This window comes from Schistocerca nitens, unplaced genomic scaffold (assembly GCF_023898315.1).
Source record: "Schistocerca nitens isolate TAMUIC-IGC-003100 unplaced genomic scaffold, iqSchNite1.1 HiC_scaffold_465, whole genome shotgun sequence".
NCBI lineage: Eukaryota > Metazoa > Arthropoda > Insecta > Orthoptera > Acrididae > Schistocerca > Schistocerca nitens.
The window spans coordinates 240940-261609 of NW_026045998.1; the positions used below are offsets into that span (position 1 = coordinate 240940).

Here is a 20670-nt window from a genome sequence, read left to right on the forward strand (position 1 = left end):
GCAGAACTAACTTATGCCTCCGCCGTGGGAATTCACGACTTATAACCGTGGCAGCCCTCTTGAACAATAATTTTTACATATTAAAATTTACTTAATTCTTGATTAATGCACTTACAAAGTTGAGCCCGGAGTCATTTTACGTAGAAAAATAAAGGTAGCAACGTATCGAAGCAGATCTCAGAATTATTCAGTTGTTCGGTCAAAATTGGCACTGAAAGTCATACAGGCTACAGGTTTCAAGTCTTAAGATCTATTTAACTAATAGACTTTAGGTTAATTTAAACACTTTGCTGGAGTCAGTAAAATTTAGGCTTTCTTTTGGATGCAGTCTTATAGCTGAATTCAATCTATTAGCTCACTCGAATTTTACTTAATGTGTATTGCACAACATACGTCATTGTTTATAACTTTTAATAGGATGCATTTCCAATCAAATTAATTAGCTCATTACTTTCGGAATAGACATTAGAATGTACTGAAATAATAGATTTTACTAGGGGAATTTTATTTAAGCTATTTCTGAATTCTGTACTATGAGGCTGAAGGCCACAGAATCTGTAGTCGGAATCTGAGTAGTGAAAATGAAAAAAAATAAAAGTTCATTGCTTAACTAAGTTACTGAAGGAGTGTAAAACCAAAACAGGATAGCAGTGGACAACCCTGCCTCGTTACACGTTTTCCAGTGCTCGTGAAAAGTCATTGTAGTTAGCAGGTGAAGAGGGCAGCCTCGTGCCGTACACGGCTGTCGTGGAGGGTAGTACAACCGTTGTCGTAGTCTTATGTTGTGGCAAGAAAGAAAAAACAGAAAGTGCTGGTGGTATACCTTGCTCCTCCTGTGATGGCGTTTTTTATTAAAAAAAGTCTTGCTGTCAAAGCTGACAGTACTGACAGTACGGAGGCAGATGCCGAGTAAGTGCTCCAGGAGACCAAACAGTGAAGGTCACCGTTCAACCTGCCCCTCGCCACCCTGCCCACCTCTGCCCCCACTCTGCCTGTGTATAGAAAAGAGTGAGGAAGTGTTCTAAATGTTTGTGTAATACACGTTTGCAGTGGAACATGGGAACCGGCCTAGTACTCGCCAAAAACCACCTGAAAACCGCATCCGGGCTGGCTCGCACACTGACCCCTCGTCATTAATTTGCTGGGCGGGAACGTGGGAGATCGGACAATCTGAATGTGGTCAGACATCTGGTCCCACGCTCTCTAAATACGTGTCAAACACTTGTCTGCATTGTATAATAGAATAAGAAATCCGGTGCCCCATCATGTTTTTCACTAATGGTCACGTATGTCACGTGACCTAACACCTGCCTCATTTCCGGTTTATGCTTATTGCATTGTTCCCTAACTCATTGCGCATTTTTGTACCCTAATTTCAATTGAAAGGCTCAGAAGCTTTTGGGTCTATTTTCGGTAACTATCAGCGAGTGGCACACATTAGTGTTCGTGACCGGTACATGTGAAAACCTTGTGTGGCAGACGGGTTCGACTGATTTTCTAACGGTTTTCGAACTACGGGAGGCGGTGTGGTATCGGGTTACGAGGCACAGACGTCTCTCAATTCGGTTAACGTTGTGTGTAGCCGGTCCTCTTCTCGGGGTAATCGGCGACATCGATCTCCCGAAAGCTTCTTCTCCGAAGACTGTAGCTGGTTAAAGGAATTTACTAAAATACTTCTCTATCCGTGGAATAATTTTGGTACTCGTAAAATACTTTCCAGTTCAGTCACCGTATGTTTTCAACTTTCACAGACAATAACTTCTGCGAGCTTTTATTCGTTAAACATTAGACTCATTTACACATATTCCAATAGTATACACGTGTCTTGCTTCGTTCGTAGCCGAGACTTGAAGTAATGCAAAAGTCTGTAGTCTCAAACGAGTACAATACGTCAACGAACATAAAAATCTATATTAGTTTGTTCGTTAGTCTTTTTACAATCGGCAGAGACACTAAAGAGCACAGAGTACTACACAAAGTTTCCTTTTTCTTCTCGACCCGTACACGAAGGCTCCGTGGACTGTACAGCAGGTACTCGGCTTCCACCGTTCGGCTGCCGGGTCCCTCTTTTCCTCGTAACAGTTTTTCTCTACCTGCACGTACAAATAGACGTGTGCAGTAGGGTGTATTCGTTTCTCCCACTCACTTCTAAAATATCGGGTGGTGAAAATGCTGGAAGACAGAGTCGTTCTAGAATTTACTCCGAAATTCTCGAAGCACTACAATTTGGCCTAACCGTATAGGAAATTCGTGGCTGTTCTCAGTGCGTTGTGAAAGTTAGTGCATCTTCCTTACAAAGGGAGGCCACAATGTTTGGAATGCAGATTTACTTCAAACTTTGTACACTCGTAGTACTCGATGAGCACAGCAAAATGTGTAAGCAGTAGCGCGTACTTCTCGAGCGTTATTGAGAAAATCGCAAGATAATTTCGGTCGTCCAATATATGCCTATGCGTGGCCATTTTTAACGTGAAGCGGCGGAAGCCGAGTGGTTTGCGTTCGAGCCCCGTAATTATGGGATCGCTGGATCGAGTCCCGTTCGTCAGTTTATCTTTTATTTTCGACACGGTAATTTTGTTTACTATTTATATTGCAATTGATATAATGGGAAAAATACGTGTAATCGGATGAACTTGTATTAATTTTACAATGTTATTTGGCAGTCTACAATTTTTTTGTTATCACAAATAATATAATATTCGTAACTATCGACTAGTAAACGACCAAACGCATAAAGTGATACTGAAAATGTACGCTTGCCCGTGTCTTCAAAATTGTTCATATTTAATCGAAAGAGAACGACAAATAGCTTTTCCTGAAGACGCTATTAAAATACACTCGACCCTGCACGACCAGTTATCGGCACCTATATTTAAGGAAATACTGCGTTATGCATGGTTTGCTTCCAAATTATCAGCTGAAAGAGACGTTTCTGAAAATGTTAACGAGGTTTGCTTTTCCGTGGAAAACCTCGAAAGACCTTGCGTATGCGGAAACATAGCATTTACTCAGTGCAGCTGGTGCCGTTTAACTTTATGTTTTCCATGTTTTTACGAAAAATAACCTTGTGCAACTTGTACTCGTAATGTCGAAAGCGACTATTAATTGTACATCTTTCGAAAGCCGTCTGTGCCGGTCAAAACTTGGAGGTAACAAGTCGCTACTGGCTCCTTCCAGGTATGAGGGATTTCTCAAATCGTGGACAGGCATACATTTTCAGTATCACTGTATGCGTTTCGTCGTATACTAGTCGCTAGTTATGAATATTATATTATTTGTGATAATATAAATTTGTAGACTGCCAAATAACATTGTAAAATGAATAAAAGTTCATCCGATTACACGTACTTTTCCCATTATATCAATTGCAATATAAAATTACCGTGTTGAAAACAAAAGAAAAACTGGCTAACGGGACTCGATCCAGCAATCCCGCGATAATGGGGCTGGAGCGCATATTTTTTTTATTTTTATTTATTTATTTTTTTATCTAATTTTGTTCATTGTATCTGCTCAGGGCAGACGTGGAAAGACACCCATTTCAGTTCGTTGTTGATCTGTTAACTCAGTTTTTTTATTACAGAGGGCAGCTAACCCTCTGACTGAACACGCCGAGTTACTGTGCTGGCTCCCCTCGGCTGCCGGCGCTTCATGTTGAAAATGGCCACGCACAGGTATATATTTGACGACCGAAATTATCTTGCGATTTTCTCAATAACGCTTTAGAAGTACACGCTACAGCTTACACATTTTGTTGTCCTAATGGAGTACTACGAGTGGACGAAGTTTGAAGTAAATCCACGTTCCAAACGTTGTGGGCTCCCCTTGTTAGTGTTGTACATTTCAGAGCTGTGGAAGGAAGATACTGCAGAAAGATGAAGGGAAAAAAAAAAAAAAAAAAAAAAAAAAAAGATTCAAAAAGTTTTATGTGGAATGATAAATATGTCATTCCTATTACTATTATTTACTTGTGATTTTCCTATGTCCAACAAACATTTTGTAGATATTTCTACAGTTCAAAGAATAATTGCCTCCTGTTAAAAAGTGAAAATTGGCATTCATAAAATCATACACTTTGTTCCAAAAGTAATGGGATACATTCTAATATCGTGTCTAACATCCTTTTGCGTGGCACAGTGCACCGACTCGACGTGCAGAAATATTGAGGCGTGCCGCATCTGAAGCTGTCTGCAGTTGCGAAAGTTTTGGCTGTGCTGTACTTCGTCCACAAACTGACCTGTCGATCGTGCCCCTCAGGCGTCGGACGGTGGCCGTACCGTTTGCTCGAACTGTCCAGATAGTTCTCCCTACTGACTGCAAACAACTGTGGCCCAGTAACACGGTGCACTGTCATCCGCAAAAATTCGATCGTCGACTGGAAATGCGAAGTCCACGAATGCCCGCAACTAGTCCCCGAGTAGCCGACCGTGACGAAGTCGGCCACTCATCGGTTCAGTTGGACCGGAGCCCATTTCATTCAGCTCGGCGCACACCTATATCGAGCCAACACCCACTTGCACAGATCGGATCTGTCGCATTGTGGGATCTGAGCCACACTCGTACCCTGGCGTCTCACACCGATACGGTCAGGAGCAGTGGTTGGGAAGGGAGTGAGACAGGGTTGTAGCCTCTCCCCGATGTTATTCTATCTGTATATTGAGCAAGCAATAAAGGAAACAAAAGAAAAATTCGGAGTAGGCATTAAAATCCACGGAGAAGAAATAAAAACTGTGAGGTTCGCCTGTGGCATTGTAATTCTGTCAGAGACTTCAAAGGACTTGGAAGAGCAGTTGAACGGAATGGACAGTGTCTTGAAAGGAGGATATAAGATGAACATCAACAAAAGCAAAACGAGGATAATGGAATGTAGTCGAATTAAATCGGGTGCTGCTGAGGGGATTAGATTAGGAAATGAGACACTTAAGGTAGTAAAGGAGTTTTCTATTTGGGGAGCAAAATAACTCGAGTATTGATTTAAGTGTCAGGAAGTTGTTTCTGAAAGTATTTGTATGGAGTGTAGCTATGTATGGAAGTGAAACGTGGACAATAAATAGTTTGGACAAGAAGAGAATAGAAGCTTTCGAAATGTGATGCTACAGACGAATGCTGAAGGTTAGATGGGTAGATCACGTAACTAATGAGGAGGTATTGAATAGGATTGGGGAGAAGAGAAGTTTGTGGCACAACTTATTTAGAAGAAGGGATCGGTTGGTAGGACATGTTCTCAGCCATCAAGAGATCACAAATTTAGCATTGGAGGGCAGCGTGGAGGGTAAAAATCGTAGAGGGAGACCAAGAGATGAATACATTGAGCAGATTCAGAAGGATGTAGGTTGCAGTAGGTACTGGGAGTTGAAGCAGCTTGCACAGGATAGAGTAGCATGGAGAGCTGCATCAAACCAGTCTCAGGACTGAAGACCACAACAACAACAACAACAACAACAACGACACTGTCAGGAGCCCGGGAGAGGCACTGCCGGCGACGTCGTGCCGTTAGCAGACACACTCGTGTCGGCCGCCTGCTGCCGTGGCGTGTTAACGCCAAATTTCATCGCACTGTCTTGACGGGTACGGTTGCCGTGTGTCCCAAGTTGATTTCTGCAGTTACTTCACACTACACGGTGAGAGGTAATGCCCGGAATTTCATATTCTCGGCACAGTCTCGACACCGTGGATCTCAGAATATTGAATTCCGTAACGATTTGCGAAGAGGAATGTCCCGTGCGTGTAGGTCCGGCTACCAAGCTATTTGAGATGCTGTTAATTCCCGTAGTGCAGCCGTAATCACACTGGAAGCCTTTTCACAGGAACCACCTGAGTACATAGGACAGCTGTGCCAATGCACTGCCCTTTTATACCTGTTGTACGCCGAACTAATGCCATCTGTATGTGTGCGTATCGCTGTCCCACGGCTTTGGTCACCTCATTCTGTGACGAGAGTGTAAGTGCTGTTATAAATACTGTCTCGTCTATCTTGACCACCACAAATAACTTTATGTCCAGAAATGAAATAAAAAACAATTGTCGAGCAAATACCACTTAGCTGCCAGTAGGTACTGACCGTCACGATTGCCTTTCGTGCATTGTTCTTTGCTACAAATATGTGAACAGCAATACGTCTTTTTTAAATGTTATTATATGGTAATCCGCTTCCTCTCCTAAAGACGTGTACCTTTCGTATAAAAGTGACATTACTAAAAAATGGTACTGAAACAGAGGATGACAGACTAAAGGCTGAAATACTAAATGTCTTTTTCCAAAGCTGTTTCACAGAGGAAGACTGCACTGTAGTTCCTTCTCTAGATTGTCGAACAGATGACAAAATGGTAGATATCGAAATAGACGACAGAGGGATAGAGAAACAATTAAAATCGCTCAAAACAGGAAACACGGCTGGACCTGATCGGATACCAGTTCGATTTTACACAGAGTACGCGAAGGAACTTGCCCCCTTCTTGCAGCGGTGTACCGTAGGTCTCTAGAAGAGCGTAGCGTTCCAAAGAATTGGAAAAGGGCACAGGTCACCCCCACTTTCAAGAAGGGACCTCGAACAGATGTGCGGAACTATAGACCTATATCTCTAACGTCGATCAGTTGTAGAACTTTGGAACACGTATTATGTTCGAGTATAATGACTTTTATGGAGACTAGAAGTCTACTCTGTAGCAATCAGCACAGGTTTCGAAAAAGACGATCGTGTGAAACCCAGCTCGCGCTATTCGTCCACGAGACTCAGAGGGCCATAGACACGGGTTCCCAGGTAGATGCCGTGTTTCTCGACTTCCGCAACGCGTTCGATACAGTTACCCACAGGCGTTTGATGAACAAAGTAAGAGCATACGGACTATCAGACCAATTGTGTGATTGGATTGAAGAGTTCCTATATAACAGACCGCAGCATGTCATTCTCAATGGAGAGACATCTTCTGAAGTAAGAGTGATCTCAGGTGTGCCGCAGGGGAGTGTCGTAGGACCGTTGCTGTTCACAATATACATAAATGACCTTGTGGATGACATCGGAAGTTCACGGAGGTTTTTGCGGATGATGCTGTGGCGTATCAAGAGGTTGTAACAAATGAAAATTGTACTGAAATGCAGGAGGATCTGCAGCGAATTGACGCACGGTGCAGGGAATGACAAGTGAATCTCAATGTAGGCAAGTGTAATGTGCTGCGAATACATAGAAAGAAAGATCCCTTATCATTTAGCTACAATATAGCAGGTCAGCAACTGGAAGCAGGTAATTTCCATAAATTATCTGAGAGTAGGCATTAGGAGTGATTTAAAATGGAATGATCGTATAAAGTTGATCGTCGGTAAAGCAGATGCCAGACTGAGATTAATTGGAAGAATGCTAAGGAAATGCAGTCCGAAAACAAAGGAAGTAGGTTACAGTACACTTGTTCGCCCAATGCTCGAATACTGCTCAGCAGTGTGGGATCCGTACCAGATAGGTTTGATAGAAGAGATAGAGAAGATCCAACGGAGAGCAGCGCGCTTCGTTACAGGATCATTTAGTAATCGCGAAAGCGTTATGGAGATGACAGATAAACTCCAGTGGAAGACTCTGCAGGAGAGACGCTCAGTAGCTCGGTACGGGCTTTTGTCGAAGTTTCGAGAACATACCTTCACCGAGGAGTCGAGCAGTATATTGCTCCCTCCTACGTATATCTCGCGAAGAGACCGTGAGGATAAAATAAGAGAGATTAGAGCCCACACAGAGGCATACCGACAATCTGTCTTTCAACGAACGATACTAGACTGGAATAGAAAGGAGAACCGATAGAGGTACTTGAGGTACCCTCCACCACACACCGTCAGGTGGCTTGCGGAGTATGGACGTAGATGTAGATGTAGACTCTTCTCCGATTGCACTATCCCGGTAGCATAACTCGTCAGCTTGCTAGTGGTGACTGTAAGCGAATGGAAAAATCCTGTTCAGTATTGGTAGGATTTCAAATTGAAGCAAAGACTGACGACTAGCTTCGAGTGTTGAAAAATACAAAATTGCACACTTCACAGAACGTAAAAACCTGGTATCCTGTGACTACAATACCAAATACACACAGTTGGAATTCGTCCACAGCACAAGTGTCGTGTAAACAGACTCCTTCACAGACTGATGGCATCGTCTTAGTTTTCTACCGATGAGCCAAAGTCTGCCACCTGTTGTCCTATGACTGATCCTTGTGTGACGGTTTTACTTCACATCCCCACAAACTGTTACGTCTCAGTATTTGTACGAGTTGCCCGATTCCGTTTGTCACTCATTGATGTTTTTGTCATAGGATGCTATGGATTTCTTTTCTTCTTTTTTTTTCTCTCTTCCTTTTGTGAAGTGCAGATTTTGTGAAGTGCAGAGTTTCATATTTCTAAACATTAAAGGAAATTGACAGTCTTTACACCACTTTTAAATTTTAACAAGATCAGATTGAACATTTGTGCAGCCATTTTGTACTGTACTTTGTTACGGCTAACCACACCATTTGTAATGAGTCTGAGGCTGCTATTGACACAATCTGCCAGCTCATTAGTATAGAGTAGGAACAGCGCAAATGTCTGAACGCACTTCCGGGTGCACGATAGAAGTTACTTCACCCGTCGATGACCCCCCGTGTAAGATAACGCGCTGCATTCTTCCTGCCGAGTAATCGTCAATCTAGTCACAAAATTAGAATTATATACTTGTCTACACGAAAGAAGGGTAAAGACAGTTCAGGCTGCAGTATGTTTGTTAGTAGCATTGCTATACGTATCCACTGCTCGACTCCGTTTGGAGAAGACATTAATTTTTGCATTGCAGTTTTCAGAGTGTGATTTTTTTGTATTGCGTGGTTCTTTACAGCAAAGTAATATCTTTTGCAGGATCCTGTATGTATCAAAATTGAACCGGAACACGATCAATGTGCAGCTACACTTCCGCTCCCAGAAGCGACAAAAATTAAGGTATGCACCACATTCCTGTTACTGCTTCCTGGCACAGAGAGAGAAAGAAGGCAAAAAGTCTTATAACTTGTTTTGTTCAGTCATCTCCTTACTGTGCTGTTAATGGAGCCAATGATCATATGTTAAAGAAAATACACAACACAGAAGGAAATTAATTTTGATATATTCCTATTTATTGCACAGAGTTTTAAACCTAAAACAGTAAGTTACAGTAATTAACAATCATTCACTCGTGTCAGACTAATTTATTTCTCACAATTCTGATAGGACAAATGGGTTCAAAATTTAAACAGTCCAGTAGTGCATGACTAGGAATATGTGAGGTTGTATAGAGTAATGGAGATGTGGAAATTGCAAAAATTAAGTACAAAGAAATTACATAACCTCCCCCCCCCCCTTTCTCTCTCTCTCTCTCTCTCTCTCTCTCTCACACACACACACACACACACACACACACACACACACACACACACACACACACGTGCGCCAATTTACCAAGGCAATCACAAGTAATGTATCCTCACAACCATTGAGAAGAAATATTTTTGAACACAACTACAATAACCTACTATACAAATATTAAAAGATAATTATGAGAGTAGTATTGACAGCAGAAAATAATGTACAAATAATTATACAAATAATTGCAGTAAGATAATAGAACAGTAACAGATGTGTTTCACGAATCAGATGTCAAACTGTACCACGAATATGAGCTGCACTGCAGTCAGGCAGTTGCAGTGTGTGTTTTTTGGTAGATATTTCATTGAAATGTTCTAAATATAATGACTACAGTCGCAGCAATGTACGTCTTGTTATGCACGTATTTAGCTTTTGCTCTACACGAAATAAAATGAACCCATTGATGGTGGTGAATCTCCAACAAAATATGAATGGCTGAAAAAAGAAACAGTCTTATTTGTTCAAGGCAGAATCCTCCTCAAAAGCTTTATTGAGTATCAGTGATGTAGCTCGCTTCTCGAGGTTTTGGAGCTGCCTTCCTTCTGTGTGACAAGAAACTTGCATTCCTGGCATACTGTAAACTATCTGTACTTTTCATATACCTTGCTGTTTTTGTTTTCCTCCTCCTATATCATCAGCTAATCTAAAGCTGTTATTTCTCATTCCTTCTCCGACAAGTCAACTTTTTCATGTCACTGTTCATTCTGTGCTGATGACGCATGTTGGACAGGAATATGATGTGGAAATTTTGTAACACAATGTTTATAAGACAGACATTTCTTAAATTCTGTGTAAGTAGAGGGAAACATTCCACGTGGGAAAAATATATCTAAAAACAAAAAAGCTGTAACTTACGGAACGAAAGCGTTGGTATGTTGATAGAGACAATAAAAAACACACACACAAATTTCAAGCTTTCTCAACCCAAGGATGCTTCATCAGGAAAGAGGGATGGAGAGGGAGAGACGAAAGGATGTGGGTTTTAAGGGAGAGGGTAAGGAGTCATTCCAATCCCGGGAGCGGAAAGACTTATCTTATGGGGAAAAAACGACAGGTATACACTCTCTCTCGCTCGCTCGCTCGCGCGCACGCACGGACACACACACACACACACACACACACACACACACACACAGGTATATATCCATCCGCACATATACAGACACAGGCAGACATATGTAAATGCAACTATATGGAACTAAATCTATGTGTCTGCTCTGATCCCTGTGAGAGCTTAGAGTTTGAAGCATATGCATTTCAGTGCAAATGAATGAATGTTAATGTGATAACTCATGTCTCATGTTTTAATCAATGGTATTTGCGGATCCTATTCCCAATTTACTATATTTTTGGTGTTCAGTATTTTGATTTGATTTACATAATGCCCATGTGATGTCATATCCATATCGCAATTTATTACATTTTGGCACCCAATGTAGGGCGTAATTTAATGTACACAGTAAATTCTTTTTTTTTATTTTTTGTGTTTACTGGATACTTTGTTGTTGTGTGTGACCTGATACTTTGTTGTTTTGTGTGACTTTTACTAAGCTAAGCAACTACTGTTTCTCAGTTTTAGATATATGTGTCTGTATATGTGCGGATGGATATGTGTGTGTGCGCGAGTGTATACCTGTCCCTTTTTGCCCCTAAGGTAAGTCTTTCTGCTCCCGGGATTGGAACGACTCCTTACCCTCTCCCTTAAAACCCACATCCTTTCGTCTTTCCCTCTCCTACCCTCTTTCCTGATGAAGCAACTGCGGGTTGCGAAAGCTTGAAATTTGTGTGTGTGTGTGTGTTTTTTATTGTGTCTATCTACCAGTGTGTGTGTGTAATCATTGTTACTGTTTTCGAGGTGCTCAGTCCAAAGACTCGTTGTTCAGCTCTCCGTGACACTCTGCCGTCCTGTGCGAGCACCTTCACCTCTACAGCTGTGCCCTGTCTCTGCAGTCTTCACACCACATACTTGCCCCTGCCCTTTCCATCAGCAACGTGACTTATTTGTCGACGTCTCGTTACGTGTCGGCATAGACTGACACTTATTGTCAGGATGTGCCCCGATTGTTCCCCCCATCCCACCTCGTTAGTTAATTCATCTACCTGTCCAGTCTTCTGAATTCTTCTATGGGACATTTGAACAACTTCTATTCTAGTCTGGATTTTTTGTTGCCAACGCTTCACTTCTGGACGAGGCTTCAATTCAGACAAATACCTTCAGAAAAGACTTCCTAACATTTAAATTTGAAACAATGGAAAATCCAGGATGGAATGTAACAATACCAGAAATGTAAAGTAGCTACTCACCATATAGTGGAGATGCTGAGTCGCAATAGGCACAATAAAAAGATTCACACAATTAAAGCTTTCGGCCACTAAGGCCTTTGTCAGCAGGACACACACACACACACACACACACACACACACACACACACACACACACACACACACACACACCTGCATCACAGGCTGTGAAGCGGTCAGTAAGATGAACCTGTGCCATACGGATCCTTCCCACCAACACCAGCTTTTCTGAATTGCGCAGGTGGGAACTTTCCCTGCGGTACATCCTACGTTCCCGTAACCCTCCTGGCCTCGATCTTCGTCAGTCACTGTCCTCACCTATCCGGCTCCCTCCCTGTTCCCATTCCGGCACTACACAGCTGTCATTTCACGGTCACACCCAGTCTATTAATTTCTTTTATTTCTCCCCTTTTCGCTACTTACCCCCTCCCACCTCCGCACCTTCTCTCCTGCCCTCCGTCTAAACTGCAACACTCAACTGTCTGACACTCCCGCCGTACTCTCCCTCCCTCTCCCCGCCCCAGCCTCCTCCTCACCCCTACCCAGTCGCCACTCCCACCGTGCACTGGTGCTGCTGTTTGCAGTCTGGTCTCAGCTCTCTGAGACTGCTGAGGTGTGTGTGTGTGTGTGTGTGTGGACTGCTGACAAAGGCGTTAGTGGCCGAAAGCTTTAATTGTGTGAATCTTTTTATTGTGCCTGTCACGACTCGGCATCTCCGCCATATGGTGAGTAGCAACTTTACTTCTCTGGGATTGTAACATTTAAATTTATATTAGACATTAACAAATTTCTCTTTTACAGAAATGTGTACTTGTATACCCTGTCCCACTGTGGCTGTGGTCATTTATTTTGCTGTCCAAATAGCAAAACTCGTGTACTGTTTTGTGTGTCTCATTTCCTTGTCTCAATTTCCTCAGCATTGACTTATTTAATTCCACTACATTCCACTGCCCTCGTTTTATTTTCTGATCATCACCGTATCATCTCTTACCGATACAGTCTCCATTTCGTTCGACTGCTCTTCCGAGTCCTGTGCTATTTTAGACTGAATTGTAACACCGGCAGGCTTCCGAGCTTTGATATTTTATTGTGAGCGTCAATCCTCTTTCCGAATGTGTCCTTGTTTTTTTTTCCACAGTTTCCTCAATCTACAGATAACGTGGGAGACGGATTACAACCCTGCCTCACTCCCTTCTCAGTCGTCGCTTCCCTCTCGTGGACTTTGAAGATCACTGTTATTGTTACCACTGTGTGCTGCCCGTGCACTGTACATATTGGAATGTCGACTCGCAAAAGATATCGGTAGATGTGAGACAGCTCCTAATCTCGCTGTGTAAAGTAAATGCATAAATACGTAAATAATAAATTGTTTGTGTTGCAGCCATTTGATTTGGAAGCTCTGAAGCAGGAATGGAGCGAAGATGATGTGGAGGAAGATTTCTGGGACGTGGCCCAGGTGGGGCTTCACACTATTGAGTGGTACACAGTTACCTAGTCACCCCTCGGTTTAATCCAGAATTTCGTGGAATCTGTTACAGGTACCTGAGAAAGCAGCTGTAGAGAGGGATGGGGTTATGTTAAAGGTGTGTGAGAAAGCGGCTGTAGAGAAAGACGGGGTTCGTGCCGAAACACCCAAAGCGGCACAGTCATCCGAGCAGTGCGTACAGGAGGTAGGGTAACGGGGAACCTTGTGTTTCCGTGTATTTCTTGCCATTATTATTATTATTACTATTACTATTATTACTGCTACTGCAGTACTACTATTGTTATTAGGTACAACTGGAACCTTATTAGATCACAATAAATGGAAATTAACGTCAGCCTTCTGCAGAAAGTTCGTGCCAAAAATGACAGCTGCCATGAAATATAAAATTGCTTAAACACACAGTGGCTATCTTCTTGTTCTTGTGGTTTTCAGTCCAATGCCGGTTAGATGCAGCTCTCTATACTAGTGTGTGTCTTCTGTAAGCCTCTCACCTGTGCATTAATGCCATGACTTACATCCATTTGAACATGCTTCCTACTCAAACCGTGATCTCCAATTACAATCTCCCCCCCCCCTCCCCCCCTCTGTTTCCCTCCATTATGATATTATTGACTTTGTTAATATACAAACACTGGAAAGTCCAGGTTGGAATACAAACAGTATAAGGAAAGGGGAGATTGCTACTCACCGTAAAGATGACATGTCGCGTTTTTTGTGTCACCGTTGCCGCTGTAGAGTCTCGTGTCGTGGGTAGCGAGGAGAGGATGCTGTTCAGTGGCTAATATTCTCTTCCTACAACACAGGGTTCTTTATTCGTAATAATACTGGGTGTATACGACATGGAAAATCCGGCAAAAACCCGAGAATTTTTTCATTCAGGAGAATACCGGGAAAAACTTGGGAATTTTTCGGAATTCCGGAAATTTTTCATTGTTTTACTTTTCAGTTAAATTTTTGTAGTTTTGACTGGTAAGAATTGATTCTCTACCAAAGAATGTTACTGTCACCTGCTACTGGAGAAAGATACTGCAGCAATAAAATATAAATGAGAGGAAAAAAAAAAATAAAACTTTAGTGGCAAAGGAAATGTGCCATTTATTTCGTAACAATAAACTGCTTTCTATGGGTGTGACAACACAACTGTTTACATTAGCAGTGGGTACTAAAAGAAATCCGATAAAATTTTGGGTGTACGATAAATCGCATAAATCTAAGGGCTGTCAGTTCGACTAAATACCTAGGAATTACAATTACGAACAACTTAAATTGGAAAGGCCACATAGATAATATTGTGGGGAAGACGAAACAAAGACTGCGTTTTGTTGGCAGAACACTTGCGAGATGCTACAAACCCACTAAAGAGACAGCCTACAATACACTTGTCCGTCCTCTGCTGGAATATTGCTGCGCGGTGTGGTATCCTTACCAGGTAGGATTGACGGAGGACATTGAAAAAGTGCAAAGAAGGGCAGCCCGTTTCGTGTTATCGCGCAATAGGGGTGAGAGTGTCACCGATAAGATACGCGAGTTCGGGTGGCAGTCACTGAAACAAAGTCAGTTTTTTTTGTGGTGAGATCTATTTATGAAATTTCAATCACCAGCTTTCTCTTCCGAATGCAAAAATATTTTGTTGACGCCCACCTACGCTACGGTCGCAGGTTCGAATCCTGCCTCGGGCATGGATGTTTGTGATGTCCTTAGGTTAGTTAGGTTTAACTAGTTCTAAGTTCTAGGGGACTAATGACCTCAGCAGTTGAGTCCCATAGTGCTCAGAGCCATTTTGACGCCCACCTATGTACGGAGAAATTATTGTCATAATAAAATAAGAGAAATCAGAGCTCAAATGGAAGGATTTAGGTGTTCCTTTTTCCCACGTGCCATTTGAGAGCGGAATGATGGAGAAGTAGTATGAAAATGGTTCGATGAACCCTCTGCCAGGCACTTAAGTGTGAATTGCAGAGTAACCGTGTAGATGTAGATGTAGCAGCAAGCAGCAAAACATCTAGGGCGAGGTTTCAGTAAATTCACTGGCCCGTTTACATATCTACGTGGCTTTCCACGTGGTCGTGTACGCACTCATTGTTGTGGCTGCTCGGGGTGGTCGCGCCCGAGGGGCGACTCGACCCGACAAATTGGGGCCTCGTCAGACTTATTGACCGCTGTGGCACCCGAATCGTATTGCTCTCAGATTTGCTATACTTGAGGAAGTGTTGGATCAGAATACTTTAAGATCTGTTCCTGTATTCTGCTATCTGGGACACTGAATGTTATCGCATCTCTAATCGTTAAATCACTGTAAAAGTTGCCACAACTACACTTAAATTTATGCTCCCTAGTCGTGACCATTAGTTCTCTGTACCACTGGCAGTATGTCTGTTCCGATTTTTTCTGCAAACGAAAAAACTGATATCTGCTTGCAGCTACTCGGAATTACTGATCATTGCACACGGTTAATGTACCAATTACCTCATCGTAACTCGAGTCCGTTGGGAGACGCAGTTGGCAATAGTTTTTGTATTAACCTGAACACTCAAAATCCCCCAATCGAAAGAAAGTATCGTATTCGTACAGTACCTCGAACACAATGAATTTCACAATGTGCTTGGAACTGTGTTAGGTATTTGAGCCATTCCTCTTCTGTGTCATTAACTTTCCGGTACATCGGTATGCTGGTCAACGGCACTTGTCGCTCTGATTTGTCGGTCTGTTGTGCGGCTGACACGGCTCGTGCAGCCACTAGTTGTTGTACCGTCGTCAGTAAGGTAGCAATTTGTCGGTTCTGAAACTGAAAAGCTCGTGTCTGAGCCACCACATTGTCCATCAGCGGCTGTAGCATGGGGGCAGGGGGAGGAGGTGGTGGGGAAGCCACGGTTTACACAAAGACGTTATAGCGAGAAACAGGCGAAGCGTCCGAAAAGAGAAATCTGATTACTTTTGCGGCTCCCCTCGTGGAATACGTGCAAGAATACAACAACAGATTAGGAAAATGATCACCCCTGCAAGTTAAAACACAAGAGAAGCAAGCAAGATCAGTGATCAAGTCGATTAACTCGGATCTGCACCGAATTATCCTCGTCGCCAGTTTTGTGTCGTCGTTGCCCCTGTAGAGTCTCGTACCGTAGGAAGCGAGGAGAGGATGTCGTGTGGTGGCCGGTATCCTCTTTATATAACACAATTGCACATGTGTAAGGGTTCTTTGCTCACAAGAACAAGAAGAAACTTAACTTTAACCGAGCTGTTGTGGTACAAGCTTCATAGCCTCACTGCTGGTGAAGTACAAGTCCTGCTACAAATGGTCACCTAAACTGACAGACGCCAACTAGAACAGTGACCGAGCTAGTAATTGAGCTGACTGCGACTGCCTGTGTCTGAAACTCGGCCGACTGTCTGTGACCGACTCCAACTGACCGGCCGTCCGGTCCTCGGCTGCGATCTAAAATACTGGCGGTCGAGAGGGTGTCGGCGGCGTGTCGCTCGCGAGTCCGCCTTCGACCTCTCTCGGTCCGACGCCTACTGTCGATCTTCTCGCAACCTCTTTGCCGACCGGTGTGCCGGTGGGTGACAGCTTACTCCGGCACGGCATCAAACACGAGCGCGACAAAAAGACAGCTACACATTTAACTTTCGACCGAAGCTTTCTTCAGAAAAGGGAAGACACACATTCGATCACACGACCGAGTACAACTCACGCACACACGGCCACCACTCCGGCAGCTGGGACCGGAATGCCCTGTCGCGTGGAACGAAAGCGGCAATCTGGAGTGGGTGGGTAAGGGGAAGGGATAGCACGGTACAGGTATCTGCCAGAGCGTGCAGGGGCTGGAACGGCAACAGGCGCAGCGTCGGCATGATGGGGGGGGGGCAGGGAGGGGGGGGGGGAAGAGGGGAAAAGGAGAAGAGTGGGGAAGGGAAAGGACGGGCAGGTGAATTGGCAGAGGGCGGCTCACAGTGACGGTTACAGGACGATAATAGGGAGTACGTGACCGTCTACCGTATCTTCCTTCGTCGTCGGCGTTGTTGTTGTTGCCGTGAGGCACCGTTATACCAAGAGGAAAGGTGCGTCGGTCTTCGAGCGACAACACACAACGGTCACGGTAGCACCTGATTCCATAATGGCTGCAGTAGTTAGGATCTACCAACTACCCGCTCTCGACCAGGTCCCCAAAACTTAACTCGTAACGAGATCCCTTCAAAGAAAATTGTCATAAAGATCGTCTATAAAGGCTTCGTACAACGAGAAGAAATGTTGTAGTTTATAGAATAATAACAGATACGACTAAACTGTCTTGTCTCTTCTGTTTCATTTAATGTAACTTTGTTCACAGTTTTATTTCGCATTCACCACTCATTCACACTCTGATGTGGAGTATATGCAAGTGCCCGAACCCTAACTCCCAATTTCCAACAGTTTTGGTTGCTAGATACCAGCAGTCAATGATAATGATACAGTATTTTGTTACTGACTCTTCTAGTTTAGCCACCGCCCTCCAGGAATGTTTGTTAGGCGTAAGACAATTACACACTTTTCTCCCCGGTCCGCTATTATTAAGGGTTCGCATTAAAGTTAACGTTTTTCTCCTTTTCATAAATTGGAGCCCGCTCTCTGTGATATAATAAAACAAACGGACTCGATACCGCGTCCCTCGTGAGATGCGTACAGATTTATCCCGGAATTGACCGCCCTGTAGGTGTACTCGATTTAATGACCACACTTCGCTATCCGCGATTTCGTGTAACTAAATGTCCTATCGTTACTCTGATCGTATACCGTAGTTATTTAAAATTCGCCCCTATATTTTTTCACAACGCACAATTAGCACTTCTTTACTTGTTTATTTCTAAGCGTAAACGGAAAAAATGACGCCGTATCATCGGCTTCATCGATATAAAGCAAAACACCTCAATATGCCCAATTTCACCTCTTCTTATAGGATCTGCTACCTAACTCATTAATTTACTACATATTATTTCTAATAACACTAAACAGGTATCGCCGTTATATTTTAATTGTATTCGTAAGCACGTTATTATTATTACGACCGACCAAATCGTAACAAATCGCGCGGCGAGCGTTTTTAACGATAGCTTTACACTCGCCCAGCCTTTATTCGTGCAATATTATATATAAATATGCAGTCGGGAGCGAAAGACTGATCTCTCTACCGTAACCGATAGAGGCAAATACGCTATTCGAGTTCCGTTACATCTATCTTGACTCGTATTTGTTACAACTGGTGACAGTGGGACGGAAACTGTGGGGTAAGCCAGGTCATCTGGATGCTGCCCTCCACAACCGGGCTTTTCTGAAGTGCACAGATGGGAGTTATCCTCAAAACAGATACTCCACTCCAGAAACTGTCCGAGCCTCGACCTACAGTAACCTACCGTTCCCACTCCCTCCACCCGACAGTTTTCGTCCCCTCTGACGTATCGTCTCCACCCTACTCTCGTCCTCTCGCTCTCGTCGAGTGTCACCCTCTGCCGACGCGCCTCCCCGTCTTTGCCCGCTCCTCTCTTTTTTCGCTCCCCCCCACCCCACCCCCCACCCCTCTCCCCCGCCCACCTCCCTGCCCCACAACCTCCTGACACTGTGCTCGTCAGCATTCTAGTCCTCGCACACTCTGCCGGACAGCGTTCCTCTCCCCACCACCCGTACACCACTGTTTCTTCCCATTCCCCTTCCCGACCCGTCTACATTGCTGCTCCCATCTCAAATGGTAGGTGGATTCTGGCCCGAGGTGCCGGAGTTGGCAGTTGTGTGTGCGTGAGGTGTGCTCGCCTCTGTCAGTGAGTGTGTGTCTCTTCTTTTCTGAAGAAGGTTTGGCAGAGAGCTAAATGTGTAACTGTCGTTTTGTTGTCCTCGCGTGCAATTGACGCGTCATCATTACGGTGAGTAGCGATGTATCTTTTGTTAATATACAAAAATATAAACAATACGCACTGATACGTAACGACACTGTGGAAAGGATGGATTGGTACCTGCCCCATAAGTGACGTGTTAAGTTGCAGACAGACACAGTGAAGGAGAATGTTAGAAATATTTCAGCTTTTGAACCGAATCCTCCTCTAGAAGTAGAAAATTGACACAGATTCGCCCAAGAGCATCTCACACACACATGACCACTGTGTGTCTCTCTCTAGATACTAAGGCTACACATTCTCTATGTGTTGTTGTTGTTGTTGTTGTTGTTGTTGTCTTCAGTCCTGAGACTGGTTTGATGCAGCTCTCCGTGCTACTCTATCCTGTGCAAGCTTCTTCATCTCCCAGTACCTACTGCAGCCTACATCCTTCTGATTCTGCTTAGTGTATTCTTCTCTCGGTCTCCCTCTACGATTTTTACCCTCCACGCTCCCCTCCAGTACTAAATTGGTGATCCCTCGATGTCTCAGAACGTGTCCTACCAACTGGTCCCTTCTTCTTGTCAAGTTGTGCCACAAACTCCTCTTCTTCCCAATTCTATTCAATACCTCCTCATTAGTTATGTGATCTACCCACCTTATCTTCAGCATTCTTCTGTAGCACCACATTTCGAAAGCTTCTATTCTCTTCTTGTCCAAACTATTTATCGTCCCTGTTTCACTTCCGTACATGGCTACACTCCTTACAAATGCTTTCAGAAACGACTTCCTGACACTTAAATCAATACTCGACGTTAACAAATTCCTCTTCTTCAGAAACACTTTCCTTGCCATTGCTAGTCTACATTTTATATCCTCTCTACTTTGACCATCATCAGTTATTTTGCTCCCCAAATATCAAAACTCCTTTACAACTTTCTAAGTGTCTCATTTCCTAATCTAATTCCCTCAGCATCACCCGACTTAATTCGACTACATTCCGTAATCCTCTATGTACTGAATAGTAATCTATCGTTCCCATATTCTTGTAGTTTCATCCTAGACTGTCCGTAACACACCAACAGGTTGTGATACGTATTGATTCGTACATTCTCCCGCTCTCTTCCTTTCTATCTGTCTCTTAGACACAAACTTACAGACCGGCCTTTGTCATACTTACAGGGTTTTCTAACACTAGATGACACAATTTTTAAGGAACCTCGAAAAATTTTCACATTTCTTTTTGTATCAGTAGGGAGCCAGAGATTGTGACAATAACCACATGTAGAAGTACCAGAATGTTTTGTCACTGGTTATCGCACTCTGATAGTGCAGTGCACTGTTGATGTAATTTGTTTGTTTTACAGCCGAGTGTCAGCTAATAACGTTATAAATCTGTTCCAGGGACTGGAGAGTGCAAACACAACAGTGGACACCGTAAGGTAAGAGGAACATTATTTACAACACATACACAATTCTCTTCACAGGAAAAATTTTAGTCCAAACAAAAAATAGATTCTTCATCTTTGTGCAATATTCCTTTTCATCACAAAAACATTAACATTGGACAGAATATTTATCACTCCACTAGAAGAGCCACCTGCTCACTTTGGCGTACAGTAGACGGTGTATAACTG

The 20670-nt window shown here is 43.4% G+C and overlaps 1 protein-coding gene across 1 annotated transcript in view; it reads left to right on the forward strand.

The window, feature by feature from the left end:
• LOC126232157 (zinc finger protein with KRAB and SCAN domains 3-like) overlaps positions 1-20670 on the forward strand; it is a 394238-nt gene that overhangs the window by 63569 nt on the left and 309999 nt on the right. Inside the window, exons 7-10 of the mRNA XM_049942463.1 lie at positions 8866-8946; positions 13091-13165; positions 13248-13379; positions 20438-20475. Coding sequence (XP_049798420.1) covers positions 8866-8946; positions 13091-13165; positions 13248-13379; positions 20438-20475 — 326 coding nt within the window. The remainder of the gene's footprint in view (positions 1-8865; positions 8947-13090; positions 13166-13247; positions 13380-20437; positions 20476-20670) is intronic.